General features: G+C 43.0%; 1 protein-coding gene across 1 annotated transcript in view; it reads right to left on the bottom strand.

The window, feature by feature from the left end:
* ARHGAP6 (Rho GTPase activating protein 6) overlaps window positions 1-25,943 on the bottom strand; it is a 588,162-nt gene that overhangs the window by 86,884 nt on the left and 475,335 nt on the right. The window contains exon 2 of the mRNA XM_077144816.1: window positions 8,002-8,161. Coding sequence (XP_077000931.1) covers window positions 8,002-8,161 — 160 coding nt within the window. The remainder of the gene's footprint in view (window positions 1-8,001; window positions 8,162-25,943) is intronic.

Below are 25,943 nucleotides of genomic sequence, written 5' to 3'. Positions count from 1 at the left end.
ATCAACCTTTTGAGGCAATGATCAAAGCTGGAAATTGATCAGGCATGGGGTGAAACGGGAGGGAAGTACTGAGGTTGTTTCAAATCATTACTGGGGAAAACAAGAGAAAGGTGTTGTACTTTAGAGAGCTCCTGAAGAGTGAAAGGAGGAGCATAATAGTAACAGAGACTATGCATCCATTCATTCATTCACTTTTCACACATTGGCTGAGAGCCAGTGGTGTCAGTGGTGTGCCTGGTGTTGGACATTCAAAGACAAATAAATAAGACTCTGCCGGAAATCACAGAAAAGGGGATTGTGGCACTTAGAAGACGCAGCTAACTCTACAGCTGGTGGGCTAACACTATTCCTAGATCACCCTATTTGAGTATTTGTTTCCTAGTGACATTTCTACCTACAGTGGAGTTTGTGGAGTCTGTTCCAGGTTTCAACTTCATTTTCAATTACAAAAAAAAACTTTGACAAACAGTTTTAGCACATGACCTTTTCCACAGGACACTGCCAACAAGGATAGTGAAGAAATAGGACCCTGATACTTTCAATCTAGGGGTGTTGTATAAACATCCAAGCTCAGTTTTTTGCCTACCAGGTTGCCCTTTATTTACTAAATCAACATTTAAATCACAAACCAAAGACCTCTGCAGTGACACCCCACCATGTATGTCATTTTCTCGATTTCACTGAGTTGTTTACTTGGGTTTTACTTTGCCTAAGGGATTATGGTATTGAGATCACTTTATAAGGAAGTGATACAATTGAGCAATTGTGAGGCATCAGGGCACTCTTTTATTGGACTATTATCTACATTTTCTTAAACCATCAGCTATTCCTCATTCCACGATACCGCTTTCAAAATAAATAAACAAAGCCTTTCCCAATTGTGATATCTGAAATTAACTGAGGCAAGAACATTTTAAAAAAGAGCACTAGAATACACATTTTTTTCTCAGATGGAACCATCTGGCTTTATACACTTGTTTACAATGAAATGAGGTTAAGATATATTGTCTATGGTGTCCTGAAATATCGATCGTGGCAGAAAGCAGTTGCTTCCTTTCCTTTTACCTTAGACCAGGGATCTGCAATCTTTTCCCATAAAGGGCCAGATAGTAAATATTTGAGACTCTGTGAGACATATGGTCTTTCACAGCTACTCAACTCTACCACTGTAGCCCCAAACAGCCATCGACAATATAAAAATGAATGAGTATGGCTCTGTTCCAATAAAACTTGATTTATAAAAACAGGCAGAGGGCTGGACTTGGCCTGTGGGCTAGTTCTCTAACCTCTACCAGGGACTGTTTGCATTAAACTTTTATCAAAATAATATTAATTGAGCCTAGGACACTACCAGATAAGCAAAAAGTACTTTGGTGATGTGCTTCGAATAAATGAATGAATTGTGGGTCTTTGAACAAATTCATTAACTACTATTCATGCTTGACAACTGTTTTGCTTAATTTCTTAATTGTATTCTGCATTTGTATCTTGATTTTGTTGCTAAGGCTTGGACCATTTACCATCTAGTCTGGTCAAGAACTTATTCCAGAAAAAAAAAATTCAACAAATGATGCTGCGATAATGGGATATTCAGATGGAAAAGAATGAAATGTGACCCCCACCGCACAGCATACAACAAAAGGAAAAAAAAAGAAAGAAAGAAAAAAAAGAACCTATGCCAGGTTACTTCTAAATTCTGAGATGCTGAGCTGGTCATTCCCTGGAACTTTGTGTATCTGTGTGACACCTGAGACTCAGAGCTAGAGTGCTGCAGCTATGAAAGTCAGCACCACCCCATACAGCAACTGTTAAGCTGAAAAAGAGATCAGAGTTCAAATCAAATTATTTTGATGAAAGGAATAAGGTCAGAATCTAGCCTTTTTTTTTTCCTTGATGGTTATCCCAATGTCTCCAATTCAGTAATAATCCAACTTTTCTCCCTGGAAGTGCCATATTTATCATAGAATAAAGTTTTCATATATATTGCGGTACATGTTTGAAGTCTATTCTTTTCCATTGGTCTTGCCTGTCTATTCTTGAGGTAGTTCAATACTCTTTTAATTCCTGTAGTTTTAGATCATATTTTAATAAATAGAGACAATGACCATTAGGCCTCTTTATCAGATTTACCCTGCCCACCCTCATACAATTATTCTCCCAGGTGAAGTTTAGATGAATTTACTTAAATTATTTTAAAACAATTTATTGGTACATTTTATGCAATCACATCGAGTTTGCAGTTAATTAATTGCACAACTGACATCTTTATATTATTGATTTACCTTCTTCAGGAAAATTGTAAGTCTTTTCCATTTCTTTCTTTCTTTCTTTCTTTTTTTTACTTTTTTATTGTGAAAAATGACATATATACAAAAAAGCAATAAATTTCCAAGCACATTTTAACAAGTAGTTTTACATCAGATTTTAAAGTTTGGTATGGGTTATAGTACCACGATTTTTCATTTTTTCCTCTAGCTGCTCCAAGGCACTGGAGACCAAAAGATATATCAATATATTGATTAAGCAGTCATATTCATTTGTTAAATCCTATCTTTTTATTCTACTCTTCTCTTTTTTTCCCTTTTTGTGAAAAATAACATATATACAAAAAAAGCAATAAATCTCAAAGTACATTGCAATAATTAGCTGTAGAAACAGACTTTAGAGTTTGATATGAATTACAATCCCATAATTTAAGGTTTTTATTTCTAGCTGCTCTAAGGTACTGGAGACTAAAAGAAATATCAATATACTGATTCAGTGCTCATACTCATTTGCTAAATCCGACCTTCTCTGTATAACTCCACCATCACCTGTGGTCTTTCTCCCACTCTTTAGGGGTATTTGGGCTATGCCCATTCTGACTTTTTCATTTTGGAAGGGGCTGTTAATAATATGGGATGGGGGGATGGAGCTAGTTGATGTTCTGGACAGGCTGGCCCCTCTGCATTTCAGGACTCATCTTGTCTAGGGACCCATTTGGAGGTGCAGATTTCTGGAAAGTTACCCAAGTGCATGGAACCTTTGTAGAATCTTGTATAACGTCCTAGGTGTTCTTTAGGGTTGGCAGGAATGGTTTTGGTTGGGGTTTGGCAAGTTATGGTAGATAGGAATGTCTACCTGAAGTTTGCATAAGAGTGACCTCCAGAGTAGCCTCTCAATTCTACATGAACTCTCTCAGCCACTGATACCTTATTTGTTACACATCTTTTCTCCCTTTTGGTCAGGATGGTATTGTTGATCCCACAGTGCCAGGACCAGACTCATTTACCCCTGGGGGTCATCTCACATGCCAGCAGGGAGACTTTCACCCCTGGACGTCATGTCCCACATAGCGGGGAGGGCAGTGGTTTCACTTGCAGAGTTGGGCTTAGAGACAGAGAGGCCACATCTGAACCACAAAAAAGGTCCTCTGGAAGTAAGTAACTCTTAGGCACGCCTATAGATAGGCTAAGCTTCTCCACTACATACATAAGCTTCACAAGAGCAAGCCTCAAGATCAAGAGCTTGGCCTAATGATGTGGGTGACGTTTGACACAGTATCCAGGTGATAAAGTTTAATAGTTCCATATTTTTTCTCCTATCCCTCAAGGGACTTTGCTAATACTTTCTGACTATCTGCTTAATATACTCTGGGATGTATCCAGGTATAGCATTAAGCTACACAGGATTAAAGGCTCTCATGCTTATTCTGGGCTCCCTGTGTTTGGATTGTTTAAATGATCTATCCAGACAGGTTGAGTTAGATTATGTGCTACAGAAAATTTAAGTTCTGGACAAAATAGACCTTTCTTCCTTTGATCTCAAAGAGTAGGTGAAATTCTAAAATACAGACAATGTCTTCCTTACCCCTGTGTTTTGAAATGCCTTAATCCTGACCTGATCTGCTTTGTTCTTATCTCTAAATACCAGGTTACACATATATAAAACAGCACCAGCAATCCAGAAATAACAATTACCACTCCAGATCAAATGTGACTGCTATAAGAGCTTACAGTTGAGGCCCCAATTTTACTATAATTATTTTCTAAGTGAGTCCAAATTGTGCCTCACCAAATGTCCCTCAGGTTCATCCACATCCTTGCATGCCTCACAACTTCGTTCCTTTTTGTAGTTTTCCATTTATTTATAACATTCTTTCTTATCAACATAGATCTTAGATTCCATGGTCCAGAATTAAAATCACTCCCTTGGATAATGTAGTGGCTTCCCATTGCTGTGCATATTTAGTGGGCTTAAACAACACTTATTTGGGAGCTTACAGTTATGGAGGCTAGACGACCAAAATGAATCTTGTGGACAAGATGGAGGGGTCCACAAGGCAGAGCTCTTTCTGGAGCCTCTAGTGGAGAATCTCCTCCTTGCTTTTTCCAGTTTCTAGAGGCTGCCCTCATTCCCTGGCTCCTGCCCCCCTTCCTCTATATTCAACGCCAGCAATGAAGCATTTCTCTGCCTCTGCTTCCATAGTCGCATCGCCCTCTCACCACAGTTTGGAAAGGTTCTCCCCCTTAAGGACTCAGTGATTAGAATGGGCACACACAGAGATTACAGAATACTCTCCCCATCTCAAGGGCCCCAATTTAATCACATTCCCCAGTCATTTTTGCCATGTAACCTAACATAGCCACAGGTTCTGGGAATCATGATGTGGACATCTTTGGGGGAGGGGCAGTATTTTGCTGACCAGATTCCCTCTCATTCCCCATGCTTCTCTCTACCTTCATTGAGCTCAACTAGAAAATTCAAACTCTGGTGAGAATAGATTTGAATTTAAACAAGGCTAGCAAATTTTAAGTTCAAGATGGTGTGTTTTGCTTTAGCATTATCAGCTGCTAGGATGTCCAGGATGTCCACTTTTTTCATTTTAAGTTCTCAGCATAACTCTTAAGTAGCCCTTGAGTGCCCTGAGACATTGCTGGTCCAGCATTAGCTCTTTTCTCTTCCAAGACTCTCTTTTTCCTCACACCTCCTTGGACCTTCTCCCTATCCTCACTACCAGAACATGAAATTGCTTCCTATTTCACTGAGAGCAGAGAAGCAATCTGGGGTGATGTTTCACCTGCTCTCTGCACCATTTTCCAACGTACTTGCATCTATACTCAGATAACTGATATCTGCCCATCACTACATCTTGGGAGAAGGTCAACGTCTTCACTTGTGCTTTATTTCCCACCCGTGCAGTTCATGGAAGGAATCACGCCAGGGAGTGCTCTGTCCTGCCTCCCAGAACTTCAATTCTCCCCTCTCTGTGGTGACTCCCAGCAGCTGAGGAGTATGCTATGACATCGTTCATCTGAGCTCTGGAAGCACCAGTCTCACAGAGTAGAGGGTTCTCCAAACAGATACTCATAAATAAATTCCCATGACATTGCCTTCAAGCAGCAGTGACCAGAAACGTGAGCTGGGCCACGGTTCCATTTTCAGTCTATCTACTGACTCTTTGGAGTTGACTTTTTTTTTTTTAAATTAGGTTCTAGGCTCTGGCAGCTGTGTTTATTTTCCTGGGTATATTATTCACACAGCAAACCTGGTCTCATTAAGAACCTCCACATGGGGCTGTGCATGGGAACCAAGCGGCCACACTCAGACCCAAAACGCCACTGCTGTAACACGCAGTGCAGGCCAGGCATTTAGGGAATTTCAGTAAACATTCACGTCTATAATCCTGTGTCCAAAACAATAGCTTCAGAAATCCCTTGGGTGACGTGTGTCTCTTTCCACCCATCCACACATTTCCCTCTTTCCTCCATGAGTGAGAAATTATTTGTAAATCATTCGTTTACATTTTGATAAAATTGATCAAAATAACCCCTGTGGCCTGACAATATTTTCTAACATCATGACAGTGAGGACCTTTCCTGGCATGACCTGAGGACCACAAAGGCTCTCAGATTAAGCACTGGAGACAGCAACTCCAGCGTTTTGTACAGTTGTCTGTTTGGAAAAGGTTATTTATCTAGTGGGCACTTTAAAACAGGAACAAAGAGAAACATCAAATGAACTGGATTTCAAAACAAAGCCACAAAGAATATCTCTTCCCTGATATCTTATCTGATGTGACTTCAACCCAGGTTTCAAATAACTGTTCAAGGCCATCATTCCCCTCACCACAAATTGGGTTTGCCAACATTTCTTTTTTCTTTTTTTTTTTTTTAAGTAACGAAAAGAACATCTGTGCTCGTGAAAGGGAGCTAGGGCTCCTGGGCACCACCTGGGCACCCTGTGAGTTAACTGGAAAGGGACAGCAACCTTGCCTTTGCCCTCCAGCCAAGCCCAGACAATGAGAGGCAGGGTGGGCCTGCCCTAGACACAGCAGCAGCACGGCCCATGGTGACTAGGACAGACTGCTCAAAGGGAGGTCTTCTTACGTGTGCTGAAGGTCTCTAAGTGAGAGATCAGTGTGAGAAGCTCTAACAGGGGGCGGGGATTTGCTCTTGGGAGCATGTGGTTGCCAGGGAAGCCAAGGGAGCAAGCCTCGGGTCCATGCAATGAGCCTCTCCCCGGACTTGATCTTGTCCACATCTCACTTCTCCAGAACTCTCTCTTGGCCTGCGGCAGAGTTCTTAGACTCCAGTTTAAAGAATAAACACTATCCAGAGACTCACCATCCCAGGAAATCCCTCTGTGTGGTCACTGTTTTTGGCGTCTTCCTATCAACCAAAGAAACAGCCTCCCACTGCAGAGGCGTGGGGAGCATCATGGCACAAGTTCTCAAATCTTAGACTTTTGCTTATGCCCTTCTCCCAGGCTGAGCCAGGGAACTGGCGCCAGCAGCACAGTTGCTGACGCGAGTCTATGGCTGCAGGCATAGCAGGGTCGCTCAACCTCAGCATTTGGCCATTCGGCACCCATTAATTCTCTGTGGGAGGGGCACTGTCCTGCACATTACAGGAGGTTTAGCTGCATCCCTGGCCTCTGCCCACTAGATGCCAGTAGCATGCCCCCATTCCCGAGTTGTGACAACCCAAAATGTCTCCAGATATTGCCAAATGTCCCCTAGGGGTAGGAGGCAAAATCACCCCTGGTTGAGACCCACATATATGTGTGCATTTGAGCATCTGTGTATGTGGATATGTATACACATATGTTTGTGTACATATAATATGAATTATTTTATGAATAAGTCTTCATGTCATATTATCCCCTCAAGTCCCTGCAAAAGAAAACAAAGTAGAAGAGGAATTCTGCAGATGCTTAAATTCTTCTAAGTAATATTCCAGCTTTTAGAAGCTTTCAGACCCTCTCTTCTGCTTTCCTTATAGTTTCAGCACATCGGTCAATGTTGCTTTTTATGGAGGGTTTACTCTATTTGTATGATGTCATCGGTTTTCCATCTCACCTCAAATCACTAAGACAAATTACAAAGTACACTTATAGAGGACAGTAAATATTCAGAAAGACTTTTATGGACTAAAAGAATTCAAGTATATGCTTCCCATCTTTACTGGAATCAGGAGCTGTGTTTGCAGCACATCAGACAAGCAGGTCTGCAGACTGCAGCGTCATATGGTGAGGCCCACCATGGAGCACCAGGTGAGAGGCTGGACAAAAAGGAGGTAAAGTCAGCATAATCCCTGATTCTGCATCAGCATAAGGCCAAATGATGAGTTTAACAGATTGTTAAAACATTCTTTTCGCTGGCTATTCTGAAGTCTCGTTCAGAAAGGCACAATTTTTCTTTTAAACCTTTAAGTTGACCTTTCTGAAAATTCCTTTCAATTGGGTGTTCTGAAGCCATGTAGATGGTTGAGATACCCACGGCTTTCCTTTTCCATATCCTGAGTTGACCCGACCCTTTAAATAAACAGATCAGCTGACATGCAAATTATTCTGCTTGAACATGTCTTTTAAAATACACACTAATGCCAGCCAAGGCCCAAGAAGCTGCAGTTTCCTTCCTGTGTTAATGGGAGGTGCGAGGTGAGTGAGCGGCGAGTGGCTTTACCAGGGCGGATGGTGGACCTGCAGCCTCCCTGGGCGGGATGGCAGACAGGGCCTTACCTTTGGGAATGGTGATCTGACAGCTCAGGTCACAGTCCTGCTGCAACTGATAAAAAGCCACTTCCTGTAGCCGGGCTCGCTCCAGCTCAGACAGACTCTGGATGGGAACGGACCTGAGCCGCACGCTGCGGCCGGACATGCTGTTCCAGGTGAAGTCACCCTGCAGGCCAAGCGAAAAACATCAAGAGTTACACAGTTCACCTCCTTCTCACAAACAACATCCTCTCAGCCGGTAATCAAGGCCGACACACATCACCTCTGTGTTACGAAACTGGCTCTCAGTTGCCCAAAGCTAATCCACCCCTAGTTCACTGTGGATTTTGGTGGTCAGTTGCAGAAGACAAAACTCAGAGTGTCTGTTGGGTTACCTGATCCCATCTAATGACGCACACATCGGCCAGAGAAACTACGTGCAAAGATGCTTCGAGGGGGCTACTTACTCTCACAGGGTCCCTTTTGTGAGGACCCATGGGAGCTTTTTATTTTCATATCTTAGTACTAGGAAGAACTGTGCCACTAATGGCTGTCCTGGATCACACGTGCCCACTGGATAAGGGAGGAGGGCATGTGCTAAAAGCCCACCAGGTCCCAGCAACCGTGCCAAGGGCTTTTCAGTTGGTCTCTTCAACAACCTGATGAGGTGGATACCATTTTTGGTCCTGTCTTTAATAATATTTCATAATATAAAAACATTATATAATGGTATAATATAGTATAATATGTAATTATAACATGTATTATATAATATATAACAACATAATGCACAGTATAATTTTAATCCATAATTGTATATTAAATATTATCCTATATTAATATTATAATATATTCTAATCTAACATAGTATAATCTAGTCTACGTAAAAGCAATTTAACATTAACATAAAGTAACATAAGATAGCATAACACAATATATGCATGAATAAAATATTTATATAATATAATATAAATCATGAAACTGAGGCTTAGGGAAGTTAAGTAATTTTCCCCGAAGCATAAAACTTGTACCATTTGGAGCCAGGGCTCAGGCATAGGATTTCTGCCCTTCACCTCTATGCTAAAGTCTTACTGCTGAGTTTCTACACACACAGCTCTAATGAGCTATTTTGAGCACAATAAATACAGATGTGATGGGCTAGTGGTCCACATATTTATAAAGACATTCAATGCTAAAATACTCGTCAGCAAAGAGGCAAAGGTTCCTTCACTCCTAGGACACCTCTCCCGCCCAATGCGAGTGAAGTTCTCCACCTCAAGGCAGCCGGTGAGAAGGTGAGAGAGGGATGGTCTAAGGAGCGCACTTCACAGTCCTCTCACACCCGGGTTCCTCCTCTGTGACTGCAGAGAGCCTCCTGCAAATTACAGCTACCAGTCACGGTGCAACAGCTTTGAAGAGGAGCTACAGTTTTCTCAACAATAAAAGAGGTTTGTTGGGGGAAAGAGTACTGCTCTAGTGTGGTAGTTAGGTTCAGGTGTCAACTTGGCCAGGTGATGGTGCCTAGTTTTGTTGCTGTGGACATGAGCCAATGGCATGTGAACCTCATCTGTTGCTGATTACATCTGCAGTTGGCTAGGAGGAGTGCCTGCTGTAATGAATGATGTTTGATTTAATTGGCTGGTGCTTAAATGAGAGAGCACAATGTAGCACAGCCCAAGCAGCTCAGCAGACCTCATCTCAGCACTCACAGGTCAGCCCAGGCCTTTGGAGATGCAGAAAGGAATCACCCCGGGGAAAGGTGTTGGAACCCAAAGGCCTGGAGAGAAGGCCAGCAGATCACCCTGTGCCTTCCCACGTAAGAAAGAACCTCAGATGAAAGTTAGCTGCCTTTCCTCTGAAGAACTAATGAACTAAATCCCCTTTTATTAAAAGCCAATCCATCTCTGGTGTGTTGCATTCCGGCAGCTAGCAAACTAGAACATCTATGTGAACACTGCGAGGACTTTTCGTGGATACATGGAACACTTAAGGAATCCCATAAGGGGTGCAAGGGTGGCTTAGTGGTAGAATCCTTGCCTGCCATGTGGGAGACCCGGGCTCGATTCCCCACCCATGCATCCTCACCTGCCGCCCCCCACCGAAACAAAAACATTGTGAACAAAATTCCCTATGATATACATATCACATATGCCACCGTGTGTGTGTATCTATAGATCTAGAAATACATATATATAGGCAGACACATTAAAAAAAACGGGGGGTGGGGCACGGGCCATGGTGGCTCAGTGGCAGAGTTCTCGCCTGCCATGCTGGAGACCCGGGTTTGATTCCCAGTGCCTGCCAACCCAAAAATAAGGAACCCCATAAGGCTGCACCCTCTTCTTTACACCCCTTTAAGGAGGGACACAGAAAGACTGGCACCAGCAACTATGAAGACACCTTTATTTCATACTGGAGGTAAAATCCTGCCTAGAGTTTTCATCCCAAATGGTAACCAACACTATCAATAGATTTTTTTCTTCTTCATCTGAGACATTCATTCAATCATTCATTCATTCATCCATTCATTTGACAAATGAAGATCTTACACTCCTAGTACGGGAGACAATGAAACAGGTAAGTAAAGGGTATAGTGTGTTAAATGCTGATAACTGCCAAGGAAGGGGTCTGGTAGTGTGGGTCGAGGGGAGAGATTTCCTGTTTTAGATAGGGTGACCGAGAAACACCTCTCTGAGGAGGCAACATCTGAGCAAAGCTAAACTGAGTGAGGTTTTTGCTGTTGTTGCTTTGACCTGCATGAAACTATAGCCGGTTGACTAATGACGCAGACTAACAGGAGCCCAGGAAGGGCTCAGAGAACATGGTGTGGGTAGGGATAGGGAGAGGGGCTAGATGAGAAAATCTACATAAAACAGGTGGGCCACAGTCAGACTTTGTGAACTGAGTACAGTTCTTCTAGGTTTAATCTGTAGTCCCAGTCTAATTGGACCGAGCAGAAGTTCAGACATTTAGGTGTTGGAGACTCATGCCCTGGGTGTGCCCTTCATGCACACCCTTGAAGCTTAGGGTACCACAAGGTACAACATCAGTGAGTTTTTTGTGTGTGTGTTCTTTTTTTTTTTCCCAAAATGGGGAATCCCAGATGACTTTGCTGCTTTTAGATAGGAAACTACCTAAGGGAGCCAATTGCTATTTGAAGAGTCAAAATGGAATTGCACCCTGACTCTTTACAAGTATTTAAAAATGTTAACTCCAATGAGCTCAAAAATCTATAGCAGGAGTTGGCAAACTTTTCCCGTTAAGGGCCAGATAGTAAATATTTTTGGCTTTGTGGGCCGAAAGTGTTCTTTGCCACAACTATTCAACTCTGCCTTTGTAGCACAAAAGCTGTTACAGACAATACATAAGGAATGAGCATGGCTGTGTTTCAATAATACTTTATTTACAAAAACAGGCACAGGGCCTGAGTGATAGTTAATGCTGAAAGAAACCAACCCCTGGAGGCTACATTTTGTTCCTATTTATAATGTCCTCATGGTTAATTAATTCAAACAATATTTAGTGAGTGCCTATTACATGCTAAGACTAATACTAGGTTTGGGATTATTAAAATGACATCAAAGTCCTTGTCTTCAAGGAGTTAACCACTTGGTAGAAAGAATACATGCACTCTATCAAATACAGAGACTGTGATAGTCAACATACATAGAAAATGTAGTGGGTGCCAGAAGAGAAAGGCTTTTCTAGATGTCTGGGGGACAAAGGGAGGTTTTATTTGGAAGGCAGTGTTCCAATGGAGACTTGAAAGAAAAACAATCCACATCTTCCCCTACCCCCCAATTCTTTCATCGCACCCAATGTACATATTTGCCACTGTGAATATTAATATGAGTTTTTCAAAGTAAAAGCAACCTCAACAGATTTCTAGGAAAACACGTTAGGTTTCCAGGCAAGTTCATTATTGAGAAAGCAGAAAATTAACACATAGGATAAAATCATCTTTTAAACAATGTTTTGGGATCAAATCAGGACATATCAGCGATACTCTGACATAGAAGAGTATTCCAAAGTTTTATTTTTATCCTTCAAACCATTTAGACAATTAGAAAAGTGCAAGGTCTAATTAATTTCGGAGCCAAGTACAAATGGTGTCCAGTAAATGTCACAACAAAATGGCTAGAAAAAACACTGTAAACACAATGTCTTAAAAATGCAGTTGAAGGGTGCACAGGTGGCTCAGTGGTAGAATGCTCAACTTCCATGCGGGAGACCTGGGTTCAAGTCCTGGACCATGCACCCCCCCTCCAAAAAAAAATGCAGTTCAACTGTCTTTTTAATATAGGCGATAACTCACTATTGGCTGACAATGGATTACTTGGCCAAATGCATGGGAAGGGGAATCCTCCCTTCCTGAATTCAACCTCACTATCTTTCATAAAACCAATGAGTTTTTTTAACATTTACCCAGCACCTATCCAAACAAGCAGAAGGGTCAAATCAGGTTTAATTAAGGGCCTAGAAGTCTAACAGAAGCGCATCAGCAAGGTGCACTGCAGGGTAACACAGTTGAGGCTGGAGTCCCCAGATGGGGCTACCCTGGAAGCTTTTCAGACATAGGGTTGGGGGCTGCAGAACACAACCATGAAGAGTCCCCATAACTGCCTAAAGTTCTCTGGGGCCGTATTACTTTTGTGCTTAAGACAGATTTACCTTCATATGTCAAATATATGCACATAATGAGATTAGACAAATGGCACCCAGAGGTTGATTTAATTGATCCGGCCTGCAGTCAGTGTAGCTGGAATTTTTAAACGTCCTGGGGTGATTCTCCTGTGCAGCCAGGATTGAGAGCCACACACTCAGAGCCTTGAACACATTCAGGTGTGAGCCTGTACCACACCATTCAGTCTGGATGGCATAAGTGTGCTAAATCCTAGGGAATTCAAGCAGCTCTCCACTACCGAAAAAAGGTACAAATTCATCACTGGAGAGAGGCTATTTCTCTGAGAGTGGTAAGAGTGAAGATATTACTTTTTGAAATAAAACTTGAGCTTTCAAGACCCCCAGGCATAATCATGATTCCATTATCTTTCATTGAACAAAAGTAATGATGCCTTAATCCTTATTTGTTCACTCAACAACAACAGAAACATGGACTTGAACCTTGTCTTAGTTTGCCAGGTACTACAAAGTAGCACAGATCAGTTGGCTGAAAGGACGGATATTTATTGCCTGCCAGTTTTGGGGCTAGAAGTCTGAAATCAAGGCAGGTTCAGGCTTCCTCTGAAGTCTGGAGGCTTATGGCATTAGCTTGCAGGCCACTGGTCTGTGGCAGAACTCAGTCTCTGTCCCTCACAGGGCCATCTCTCCCTCTGTCTCTCTCCTACTGTGTCCTAATTTCCTCTCCTTTTAAGGACACCAGTCCTATTGGATTGGGGCCCACTCTAATAACAAATAACATCCTCAAAGATCCTATTTACAAATAAGTTCACATTCACATGACCTGGGGTGAGGATTTGGACATGTCTTTTTGGGAGGGGGACACGATTCAATCCATCCCAACCCTGACACTCTCAGAAGCCAAAGCCCATACAATATCCTGGCTAGTAGGGCGGGCAGGAGAGGTGCTCTTGGCCTGCATATTGCTCTGCAGAGGTCAAGAGAAGGACAATAAAGTTCTTGGCTAGAAGGTATGGTAGGCAGAATAAGGGCTGCCTCTAAGATGTCCATGTCCTTATCCCAGGAACCCCTTGAATATGCTGCCTTACAAGGCAAAGGGACTTTGCAGATGTGTGTAAGTTAAGGATCTTAAGATGGGGAGGCGATTCTGGATTCCTGGGTGGACCCAATGGAACCACAAGAGTCTTTGTAAGAGGGAAGTGAGGTGGCAGAGCCAGAGAAGGATTTGTGACGATGGTAGCAGAGGTGAGAGTGAGAGGGATTTGAAGATGCTAGGCTGCTGGCTCTGAAGATGGAAGAAGGAGCCACAAGCCAAGAAATATAGGTGGCCTCTAGAAGCCAGAAAAGGCAAGGAACAGACTCTGTCCTGGAGCCTCCAGAAAGAACACAGCCTTCGATTTTAGCCCACTGGGACCCGTGTCAGCCTTCTGACCTCCACTACTATGAGATATAGCCGAGCTGAGCTGAGGGCATGCTCCCAGACACTTAAAAATGAAGTAGGTCTTGACTTCTGCCTCTGCCCCATCAGAATCTTATCTTCCCACCCGCTGGGGCCAGGCTGCTGCTTCCCACTGCGGGTACCTGCCATAAGGCATAGAGTGGGAGAGGACCCTCAGATCGCAATGCCGAAAGCACACTTCTCAAAAAATACTGTTATAGCGGGAGGCAGCAAATTTGTTTTTTCCATGAAGAGCCAGAAAGTAAATATTTTAGGCTTTGTGGACAAATAGCGTCTGTCACAACTGCTCAATTCTGTTGTGATGCAAAAGCAGCCAGAGACGATATGTGAACGACGCGTGTGGCTGTGTAACAATAAAACTTTATTTGTGGACGTGACTATTTGAATTTCATATAATTCTAACAAAGCACAAAATATTACTCTTCTTTTGATTTTCTTTCAACCATTTTAAAATATAACAACCATTTCTTAGCTTGTGGGGCAGAGAAAGCAGGCGGTGGGCTGGATGTGGCCCGTGGGCCATGGCCCGCTGACCCTGATATGGAGAGCTTAGGGTCGTTTAGGGTCCCGCATAGATTTAGTCCGCAGCCAAATCCACGTGCCGGGGATCCATCTGCAGGACTCTGCATCAGAGCTGAACATCAGCTAAATTCACAAGCGCAAGGACTGTGTCTCACTTGGACACCTTGATACTCCAAGTATCCGAGACAGTGCCTGACACTTGCAACTGAATAAATGTCTGTCATCTAGGGACAAAACAAATCAGGAACATTGTAAGTTCAATAAGAAATTGTATTTGTGGGCCTGCCTGGAAATGGAACCAACTCATGTAATGTATTTATGTGGAAAAATGTATTCTGAATTGGAATGAACTACTAAGAAGCAGTCTTTTGAAACAGAGCTTGTTGATAAGCCCCAAAGTGCCAATAGATGAGGGTGGAAAATAGATGTTGTCCTATGTGACCTCTTAAGAGCAGTAAGACAGGACTACAAAGGCCACCGCCACCCTGCTGCCCTTCCTGATTTGTGCCCATGAAGCAAGACGCAGCGCCCACAGGGGCAGCTCCCCGGCCCCCCAGTACGGCCTCCACTGTGTTTCTGGCTGTTCCTCAATTCTCAAATGTGCGTTTCAGGCCAGCATTTTTCTTTGGTGACTGTCTAGCTCATAAATGGATGACTCATCTTAAGGTTCTCTGAATTCAGTCTTTTGAGTGGCTGTCACGGAGATTTCTTTTTTAGAGGATTGAAAATGGATGATTTCAAATTATGTCTGGATTTCACTGTTAGGCGAAGTTGAAACTGACTCAGTGTCCGGTTAGACTAACAGCCTTGACAGTTGTAAAAATATTCTTTTATTCCAGGGTACTATGTGATAGTGTTCATAAAGGCTCAGGATATGCTTAAAAAGGCCTGGCATGGTTGTTTCCAATCTGGGGTGCTTATGACCCCCTTCCCCACCGGAAACATTTGGCAATGTCTGGAGATATTTTCAGTTGCTGTCTCTGGGAGGGAGTGCTGCTGGCCAGTGGACAAAGGCCAGGGATGCTGCTAACCACCCTATCATGCACAGGACAGGCCCCCACAATACAGAACCCTCGTGCCCCAAATGGCCGAAGTACTGAAGTTGAGAAACCCTGGCCTAGTATAAGTTAGGTCTGCTGTTAAATCCCAATGACATAGAATCTCCTTAAAATGATGGCATCTGGAGAGGAGGACAATCATTTATCAAGTTTTATCATCAAAGTCATGCACTACATTTCCCCACATATGTTGTACATTATTATATTTACTATACATGTGTTACTGTATATTATGGAGATACAGAATCATAAGGGTTATTTTATTTCAAACTAGCATTAAGAAGCACAAAACCACAAACTAATTTAAAACAAGTAAACAAACAAAAAGTCTCAGTAAAATCAAATCCTGACTAACTGGAGAACAACTCACAAAAACCATTAACTAAAGAGGGTTTCTTCCCACTAGAAGTGCATCTCCACATTAAAAAAGAAGAAGAAGCAAAAGACGAACTGAAAAAATCAACAATCTAATATTTGTGATTTATTCAGAAAGGTCATTCTTCTGAGCTAAATTGCATCTTTACAAGCAAACTTGATTTTCCCATGAAATGGAATTGATTGAAATAATTTGGGCTGTGGTCCACACCACGTGGTGTGCTTAGTCCTTGGGAGCAAGTGTCTCCTGGAGCATCTCTTGAACCCCACCCAGGCGTAAACTCCCCCAGGCCAAGGGAGCCAGCAAAGAGTGAGACAGGGCTCCCAAAGGGTGGCCAGCAGGCCCAGGGCATGGGAATCCCCTGGGACACTTTGTAACATGCAGACTCCTGGGCCTTATAGCAGATTTATGGAAGTAGGATTGCAGGGATGGGGTCCACGCACCTCCGTTGCCAAGCAAGCATCCCAGGATGATTCTTATTTTTGCACAATAAAGACCAAGACCCACTGGTGTGGTGGTGAACACTTGGGTTCAAATTGTTGTCAGCGCTTTGGCAAGAGGCAGAACGTAGCTAAGACTCAGTCGTCCCATTAACAGGATGGAGCAAAGAACAGGTGTGTATCTTTCAGGTGTGTAGGGATCATATAAGACAATGTGAGGGAACATCTTACAGAGTGCTTATTAGCCCCCGGCAGGCCTTGGATAAGTGGTAATTTGTTATAGTAAATACCAATCATCATTACTCTAAATTGGCAGCCCTTTCTCAAACATGGCAGTTTTGGTGATCCCCAAAACTCTTTTTAAAAATGTGCATTTAATTCACGAATAATTGGTTCTGCTCTGTGTAAGACCCTGTTTTCCAGGCACTTACCAGAAAGCCAGCTGGATTGTGGATCTGTATGGTGAGAAGCAGAACAGACTAGAGAAAGAGGTTAGGGCCTAAGAAACGGCATGCCATTTAGAGAAACCATGCCGGGGGCCACATTTCTTTAAGCTGTTTTCTAATGTGGCCAGCTGTTATTTCTTAATAATTAGTAAAGCCGAGGTCCCCGGATAGCCACAATGTGCTGCTGAAGAGTGGCAGATGTTTAAACACCAGGCCCACAACCAACATTTCTGCAAAGGGCTGCCTAGTTCTTTCTAACTCCAAAATAAACACATCTCCACTGACAAGGAACTCCCTTCTTCACGAGCTTCCAGGCCAAGCCGAGGGTATCTGCCTCGCTGCCACGGCTCTGGCTGATGCTTAAAAGAGGTTATTCCTTTAGGAACTCAGCAGGAGTATACTTGCTAATTCTTTCTCTCTTGATTCTCCTGCAGTTCCTACTCAACAGATCCTTCTTGAGGAATATATGATACATCTACTGCAGCATACATCATTTTTATGTCTTATTGCTCTATTCCAGTCTTTTTTTTTTTGTAAGCAGGAATTTTAGAAAATGCTGGACAGTTGGTTGGGACGGCAGTCCATACTTGCCTTCTCCTTGGGATATTAGGCACTTTATTGCTGCAGGTGCAATGTCAAAATAGGCCACGGTAACGCCACCGGACAACTTACCTCACTTATTCGACCAACATTTAATGAGCACCTTTCCCAGGTTGGGACGCCAGGACCAGGGACTTGATTAGTGAACAAAAAAAGAACCCTGCCCTCATGGAGTGTCCCTGCGGGTGTAGGAACCCAACTAGCCACAAGAAAGCTGATCAATGGCTAAATTACTCCACGAGTTGCAAGGTGATGAGTGCCCAGAGGAAAAGAGGCTGTAAAACAGGGCAAGGGGATTCAGGAGTGCTGAGAATGTGACATCTGAGCTGACGCCTACCGAGGGAAGGGGTGTGGGGAGACAGCATCTCCGGCAGGGAGACTGGTTGCCCTGAGGGCGGCATAATGTCGGGATTAAGAGCAGGGCTGTCTGGGGTTTGAGTCCCAGCTCTACCTCTTGCTAGCCAGCCATGTATGTGGCTCTTAGCAAGCTACTTACCATCCCCATGCCTCATTTTCCTCATCCGTGAAATGGGCTTGCCTTCAATAATGAAATCATTTCTATAATCCAATTGACTTTACTGAAATTAGAATGACAGACCTCCAGAGATAGATTCAACCCCAAAGGTACTGCCCACTGGTGGATTCTCTGCTAGTTATGGCTCTTAACCCTGGCCTTACATTAACCCATTTATTTTCTTATGCCTACCCTAAGGGTTATATTGCCATGATTGTCCCTATATCCCAGATGTGGAGATTGAGGCACAGAGTTTAAGGAACCTGCTAAAATCACACACCTAAAATGAATCAGAGGTGGGACTTGAAGCCAGGCAGCATTCAAAGCCAGACACAGACCTAGACTCCTAACCACTCTATTTCACCGCCTCTCATGATAAATCCATTCAAACTCCTTCACTTGACAAAATGGGGAGAGTGACATCCAGAGAAGTTCCTGCAGTGAGCAGATCTGGAACGTTCTGCTTCTTTTCACCACCAAGCCTCCTCATTATGAGACGCACCCTTCTAATAAGGCAAGCCAGTCAGTGTTTAAAAATCCCAAAGCTGACGTTTTTCCTCCTTTGTAAAACAAAGCACACTAGACTTATTATTGGCATTATCTAATATCTGAGCTCATATTTACAAATCCTTCTTTTGTGCCCACAGCAACTAAAATGTTATACCATGTTTAAGGCAATGGGGGAAGATAAAACACACTATGCTGGACCTCAAAATAGCCCGTGCCTGAATCTTTTACAGAAATTGGACCAATTAAGTTGCTCCATCTAATCATGGCATGCTCCTGTTCACTCGAATGTGCTCATTTCAAGCTGCGCCAATATCAACAATCAATCTAAAAGTAAATTCTTCTAGATCTCCATCGGCAGAGACAGTATTTAGCTGTTACACATCTTGGACATTGATCAATTCCGTTTTCTTTCCCAAATCACAAGAGGAATGTGGAAGGATCACAAAATATCACCACGACAATCTTTTGGAAAAGAAGTACATAATTATAGACGCATATATTGCTTACCCATGAATTATAGCCGGCCGCCTCTTTGCTGTCCTCTCTAATTGAATTGAACTAAGCTGAGAGTAGGAACTTGAGTCTGTTTTAAAAAATTATTATTTTTTTAGCAAAAAAAAAAAAAAAGAAAGCATCCTGAAACAACACATCCTATCGAGTGTCTGAGAAGTGGTCCAGCTGGCCTAGCCGTGACTCCCACAACACCTTTTGTTGCCAGAGACCTCTGCGGCAGCTACCCTGAATCTTGGATCCTCCCCAAATACAATCTCTTCATTAGACCATTGAGAAGTTCCTGTCCCTTCAGAACGCAGGCAGGCTGTGCCTGTGAGCATGCGAGCGAGCGAGCAAGAGAGAAAGAGAGAGAGAGAGAGTGTGTGTGTGTGTGTGTGTGTGTGTGTGAGAGAGAGAGAGAGAGAGAGAGAGAGAGAGAGAGAGAGAGAGAGAGAAAGGGGGGTAAGAGAAGGGACAGAAAGAAGTCAGAGAAATTGAAACTACATTTCCTGCTTCTTATTTTAATAAGATCATTTTGAAGAAATATAGTGGAGTTAGGAAAGGATTCCTCTTTTAAATAATCCCCTTTCCACAAGGATCTACAAATGGTAATTGGATTGTAACTGTACAAACTGTCCTTATAAGGAATCAACCCAAGAATGCTGGAAGCAACCCCCCGAGAGCCTAACAAAGCACAGAGGGTGCTTCCTTTATTGGGGACAAATTCTCATTTCTTAAAGGATATTTTAAAACCCCTGACTTCTTCATTTTTCTCACACTTGCCCTAAACATTAAGAAAAAAAAAAAAGATTTCCTTCTCTTCTACACGGAAGCATAATATATGCTCTGAATTTTGTGCTCTTTGTGGAACAAGAGTCGTTGACAAGTAGCTTGCTTCCAGAAGAGAGGGTGCGGGGGTCAGAGGGAATGTAAGGCCACAGCCAGGTTCCAGAGGGTGCAGGTTGGGGGAGGGAAAGGGCGAGATTAAAGACACACCCGCATCGCCAGTCGCCTTCATCTCCCCTGTGTTCCATGTGGCATGGAACCAAATAAAACTCTCAAAGACATCTTTGTTTTCCAGACAATATAAAGTTATCACCGTTCTCTCGTGGTCTCAAGTGGGTGCCAACCAAAGAAATCGCTGCGACGGTAGCAACAGACGGAGCAGGGGGCTCACGGAAGGTCTTACCGACCCCAATTTAAGGGATTCCATAGGTTTCTTACCAGGATTCGGTGAGGCTGGTCCTCACTTGATAGAAGCCACACACCGCCTCTGTGGCTGATGGTATTTATTTAGCATGAGGGAGGGATTGCAAAACAATGAAAGCGTGTCAGATGGCTTTCCTGACTAAAGCAGCTAAACTCAAAGAAAAATTCAGAGTAAAATCTACCAGTTACAGCATATGCCTCTATCACCTCAAAAAAGCCGGATGTTGAAAATTCCCATAAATCCAGCAGATACTCAGTGTGGTTCTCATAATACTGGAGACTCAAAATGCTGTATCATTGATAGAAGGAAGACCTTCACTTGAAATGATCTTCTACATGACTGAACATGAAATTTATAAATATGCAATTAACGATCTCATAGCTAGGCAAGTAAACTTTTAGTTTATGAACAGATGAAAGCTACCTGTTCTGGTTGAGCACTTACCAGAGGGCAGGCACTGGTCTAAACATTTTAGGGGCACTGGTCTAAGCATTTTAGGGGCATTGACAAGCATCACAAGAATTTTCAGAAGTAGCTTATATTATATCCCTGGATTACAGATGAGGACCTAGAAGCTCAGAGAGGTTAAGCAACTTGTCTTGTCCAGCCACTATGGGGCTTACAGATGAACTGGCAGACGAGCCACAAACTCATAGCTGGCATTAGTAGGAGCCGTGTTCTAAGTGTCCAATGGGAAAGAGATGCAAACGATTTAATAAGAACCATTATATAAGACTGGTGAGGTCTCTTAATCAACTGTTTGGAGGGTCAATGAATGTTTCCTCAAAAGGTGACTATTTCTTTAAATGAACAGTCTCAAATAATCTCAAGAGGCAATGTCTTCTTGTGAAATTCCTGATGTGTTTTGAGAGTGGAACCAAGTCAGGCCTTGGGAAGAAAAGTAAAAAGAATAGAGAAGTTGTATATCTTTGACTTTCTTTGGGAAAAAAAAAATGCATCGAAGCCATAAAAAGGAAGGGTGAAGAGAATGAATTCCCTCTAAGACTGAAATATCAATTCTTTAAGCAGAACCAATAAGAGGTAAAAAAAAAAAAAAAGCACCCAAATAGCCTTGGAAATAAAGATCAGAAAGTAATTAAATGGTTCAGTCCGTGGAAGAGTTTTGCTGACCAGAAAAATGCTGAGGACACAACAGTCACCTTTTACCCATTTACCCCCTCATTAGTCAAGGATACCGGCAGCAATGCACAGCTGCAGAGTCCCTGCCCTTAGCCCTTGCTCTATCTTCTGAACTACTTTTGTTTATACCTTGGGATATTTCATACGTTCAAGGCAAAAATATTACAAAGTCCCTCTGTCAAACCTACTAGGTGAACGCATTTCTGATTAGAGCACTCTTGCTCAAAGCCCTTAAACATCTTCTCTTTAGCTACAGGATAAAGTCCAAAGTCCTTGGCATGGCCTCCACGGCCGTGCCTGCTGACTTGAATGGAATGAAAACAAACAGCCACTGCATAATAGTGAATAAAATTTATAAAAATAACTATACTCTACATTATATGCTAAATTATATATGTTAATATATATATAATAATATAATGATTACCCTAAATAAACTTCCTGGGCATGGATTAGATACCATGCTTTTTGCATTTAGCATGCATTCCACCCCTTCACCAACTCCATATTACCAGGAGGGACTGGAGGTCTAGAAAGCCTAAGATGGGAAGGTGCACAGGAGGGCCTCCTGACATGGGCACTCGGCTAGACTACACCTGCCAGCATCTGCTGCCCTTAGGAGGGCTCATGGGACTGGGCTCTAACCACTGGAAAATGGAAGGAGGCACTTCCAGTGCTGGTTGGTAAAAACCGAGAGATGACACCTGGGTCAACTCTGAAAGCCACATGTGGTCATCACAGGACAGCCTCACCTCCCAGTGCTCAGGCCCTTGGGCAGTCCCCTGCCTTTAAATCCTTGCAGGCCCTGTGAGAGGCTGTGACTAAGAGAATGTGGCAGTAATGATGCTGGGCCTGGTGACTTTTGCTTTTGCATTATTGGAACCCCTGAGCCACCATGGACTAATTCCGTCTACTGTGATGACGAGACAATTTGGAGAGAGCATGCAGACAAATCACCTGGAAAGGGAGAAAAATGCAGGTGTGCCAATATCTCAGCTAAATTCAGCCCTCAGCTGACCTCCCCGCCACCACCACCACCCAGCAGCTGAATGAAGCCTCATGAGTGACTACTGGCAAGGCCAGCAGAAGAACCACCCAGCTGAGCCCAGCGTGGATTAAGAAACATGAGCAAATAAAAGGGGGGCTGTTTGAAGCCACTAAGATTTAGGGTGGTTTGTTACATAGCCATAGATAACCGAATCAACATCTTGTTTTGAAGATGGAAAAGCCACAAGGTAGAAGCAGCCTGGGTCCTTGTACCTTGCTTGGAGGATAGAGCTGTCCACCAATCAGACACTATGACAATGTCTGATACTATGACAATCAGGCAATATGAGTGAGCAGCGAGCATGGATTGGGTTAAGAGACTGAGATTTGGGGATATATGTGATATTGCAGCTAATCTTGCCTTCTGTAACTTCCTGTGTGCAGACAGAAAACAAATCTAACCGGGCTGAATCTAGAGCTTTAGGCCCTGAAACCCCTGTGATACTTCTCCTCATGGACATTTTCACATGGAAAGAAAGTAACTGATTAACCAGATGATAAAATAAAAATTACTTCTTATAAATTATAAACTCTGATGCAGGACACATAGAAAGTCTTTTGAAAACAAGAAATTAAATATATGTTTAATTTCACCCTTTGGGCTTTAAATAAGAGATAGTCAATGGTTAGAAGTAGGTAATGCTTCTTATCTTTGAGATTTATGACTTATCCATCTAATAGAATTAGGCAGTGAAATTTCCCCTTGGTCACATACATTGTTGAGAAAGCTTTCATTGGTCCAATTACCCCTTTTTTGCCTGGTAGCATGGAGCTAGCACTTAGGGTTTAAGTACCTTTTAAAGATTGTAAATAAAAAATGCAAACTGAAGGAGATATTAGTACTATCTTAAAGAGCTCTGTGAAAATGTGGTATCTTTTAATTACCAGACCCTAATCTCGACTGTTCTGTACTTCCAGAGGTGAGGTGACAAACAGAAGTACAGATGGTGGATTCTGCCTTCTCTCCTTGCTTCCTTAACCTTAGCTGTCCGACCTCCCCACCCCTACCACCTTGATCGTGGTCTAATGTCTTCACCTTCCTGCTGCTTCTGTGACCCATTTGCAGTGAGAGTAACTTTTTAATTTAAATTCAAATAGCCACAGGTAACTAGTGGCTTCCATATCGGACAACTTAGCTCTAGACCAATGAAATTACACTCTCCAGCGATGGGGCCCAGGCATTGGTAGCTTGTAAAGCTCTCCAGGGGATTCTAATGCTCAGTCAAGGCTGACAACCACTGCAATGGCCTGAGGTTAATGAACCGATCCAGGATGGCAAATTCCTTGTACTTTTCCCAGGGGGCGTTACTTTTCCCTTAATTCCACTGGACACGTGGCATGCCACTTTGCCTCCTTCCCTCCCTTCTGCCTCCACTCCACGCTTCCTGCACCTCTCCACTTCCCATGTGATAGGGAGCGTTATCTATATATTCCGTCATGGACTCATCCTGCCACTTGTCTGAGAAGCTCTTAGTATGTGACACTGCCACCTCTGAGCTCAGATGCTTATCCCTTCCACTTCTTTTTCATTGGCAGCAGAAATAAAACCAAATAATGCTACCAACTAAGAAAATAAAACCTCAAACTTATTGCAGTCATAATTTGAACTTGAACTTGTTTTTTACTTGCACAGGCTTGACCCAGCTGCCAGTTTCTGTGCGGACTGCCACAGGCCTGATGGGGGATATTTCCAATGTGAACTTACAGTCGAGCAGGGCTCATCTGTTCATTTAGCAGCTGTTTCATTCAGAGGGGTGCAGTTGTCATGGGGAAGTTGTCAAGGCCCCATCACTTGGATTTGGACTCCAACTGAGCCCCTAACTAGCCCTGTGAGTTTCTAACCAGCCCAGGCCTTGGTGACCAGCTCTGTCTAAAGGGGCTAAAAACAACTGTGAGGGGAAGATGGAGCCAGGCAGTGCTCACACCACACATGATGGATGACATCTGTGCCCCACGCTCTCTTGGACCCAGATTTTTTATCCCTGCCACCCGCCCCACCCCCACCTCCTCCCCCACAACAAACATGCACAATTTTGTGGTGAGGAACACAAATAGCAGGGTGGAAAGTCAGCGGCTTCATGAAAGCATTTCCAAGCACGTGGTTAATTAAGTTGACACTGAAGGGACATTTAGAAAACTGTTACCAGGAAAAAGAACTTAATATGATAATCTGGTTTATAAAAAATATTGCACTTATTTTGATGCCTTCCTTTGAATTGACTTCTGGGCCACAAGTTACTATTAATAAGACAAGGCAGTACATATTAATAAATGTAGAACACATCATTTCATTTGTAAAAGTTGCAAGACTAAGAATTCCAGAAGTCACTGAGATCAACACCAAGGGCATAATGTCCAATTTTCAGTCACATGATCATTCTGTGTCCCTTTTGGCAATTTCCACTGTTGTAGCCCAACAACAGGCTCAAATGTCATTTCCATTCATAAGCACTGTTGCTTTATGCATGGTCACATTTTCTACACTGAGTCTTGCTGGCTTCTAGCTGATTAAATAGTCATCTTCGGATAAAAATGAATTTAAATGTAAGAAACTAAAAATTACAACCCATTAGTGCCTTGAGGTTTTGCAGTCAGCAGACCACTGAGGGTGGCGGGAGGCTGGTCATCGTGACTCACAACAGAGCTAAGCGGGGAGCCAGGCCCCATTCTTAGGGGATTTTGATAAATGAAGAATAAAGACCATTTCCTGGGGACATGAGATATGCCTTCTGTTATTACAAGTGCATTTTGTGTACTTGATGATTTAATCATTAAACAATTTGATGAAGTGAGCTCTATTAGTATACCCATTTTACAGATGGAGAAATCAAGATACAGGAAGGTTAAGCAATTTGTCCAAGAGCACAGGTGCAAGGGGCACAGAGCTTGTGGTCTTAACCGCCGCCCTAGGCTGCCTTGCTGTAAGTGCCGCACCTTACTCTCCTACTCAGCAAAGCACATCAGACTGATGGGAAGCTGTCTACTTTGGAGCAAGCACTGGCCAACCTACAGCCCCTAGCCTCCACCGATTTTGGTAAATAAAGTTGCACTGGTACACAGCCACATGCGCTCATCACATATTACCTACGGCTGCTTTCCTGCTAAAGAGGAGAGTGGAGTAGTGACGACAGAGACCAGCCCGCAAAGTCTAAAATATTTACTATCTGGCCTTTCACTGAGATGTTTGTGGACCCCAGATCTTGACCAACTGATAAGAAACCACCAGACATATAACACATGCCAGAGTCTCACGGAGCGTTTCACTATTTCAAACAGAAAGGGTTTCCATAGGAAGCGGTGCTTAGCAAATCCTGTCCAGCAAGCCCGAGAAACCGCTAATGAAAATCTGCAGGCACCATAGATTTCTGTCATTACTAAATTAGCTAAAATTTCTCGGTGCCGATATACCAATCAGTATGCATCTCTTAAATATTGTACATGCATTCTATGATCTATCAGATATGTAACACGTTATATCGTCTGTAGAGATTTATAAGAGGTACGTGACAACGTA

Source organism: Tamandua tetradactyla, chromosome X (assembly GCF_023851605.1).
Source record: "Tamandua tetradactyla isolate mTamTet1 chromosome X, mTamTet1.pri, whole genome shotgun sequence".
NCBI classification, from domain to species: domain Eukaryota; kingdom Metazoa; phylum Chordata; class Mammalia; order Pilosa; family Myrmecophagidae; genus Tamandua; species Tamandua tetradactyla.
Note: the sequence above shows the minus strand (reverse complement) of the source record. Positions and strands in the feature narration are given on the sequence as shown.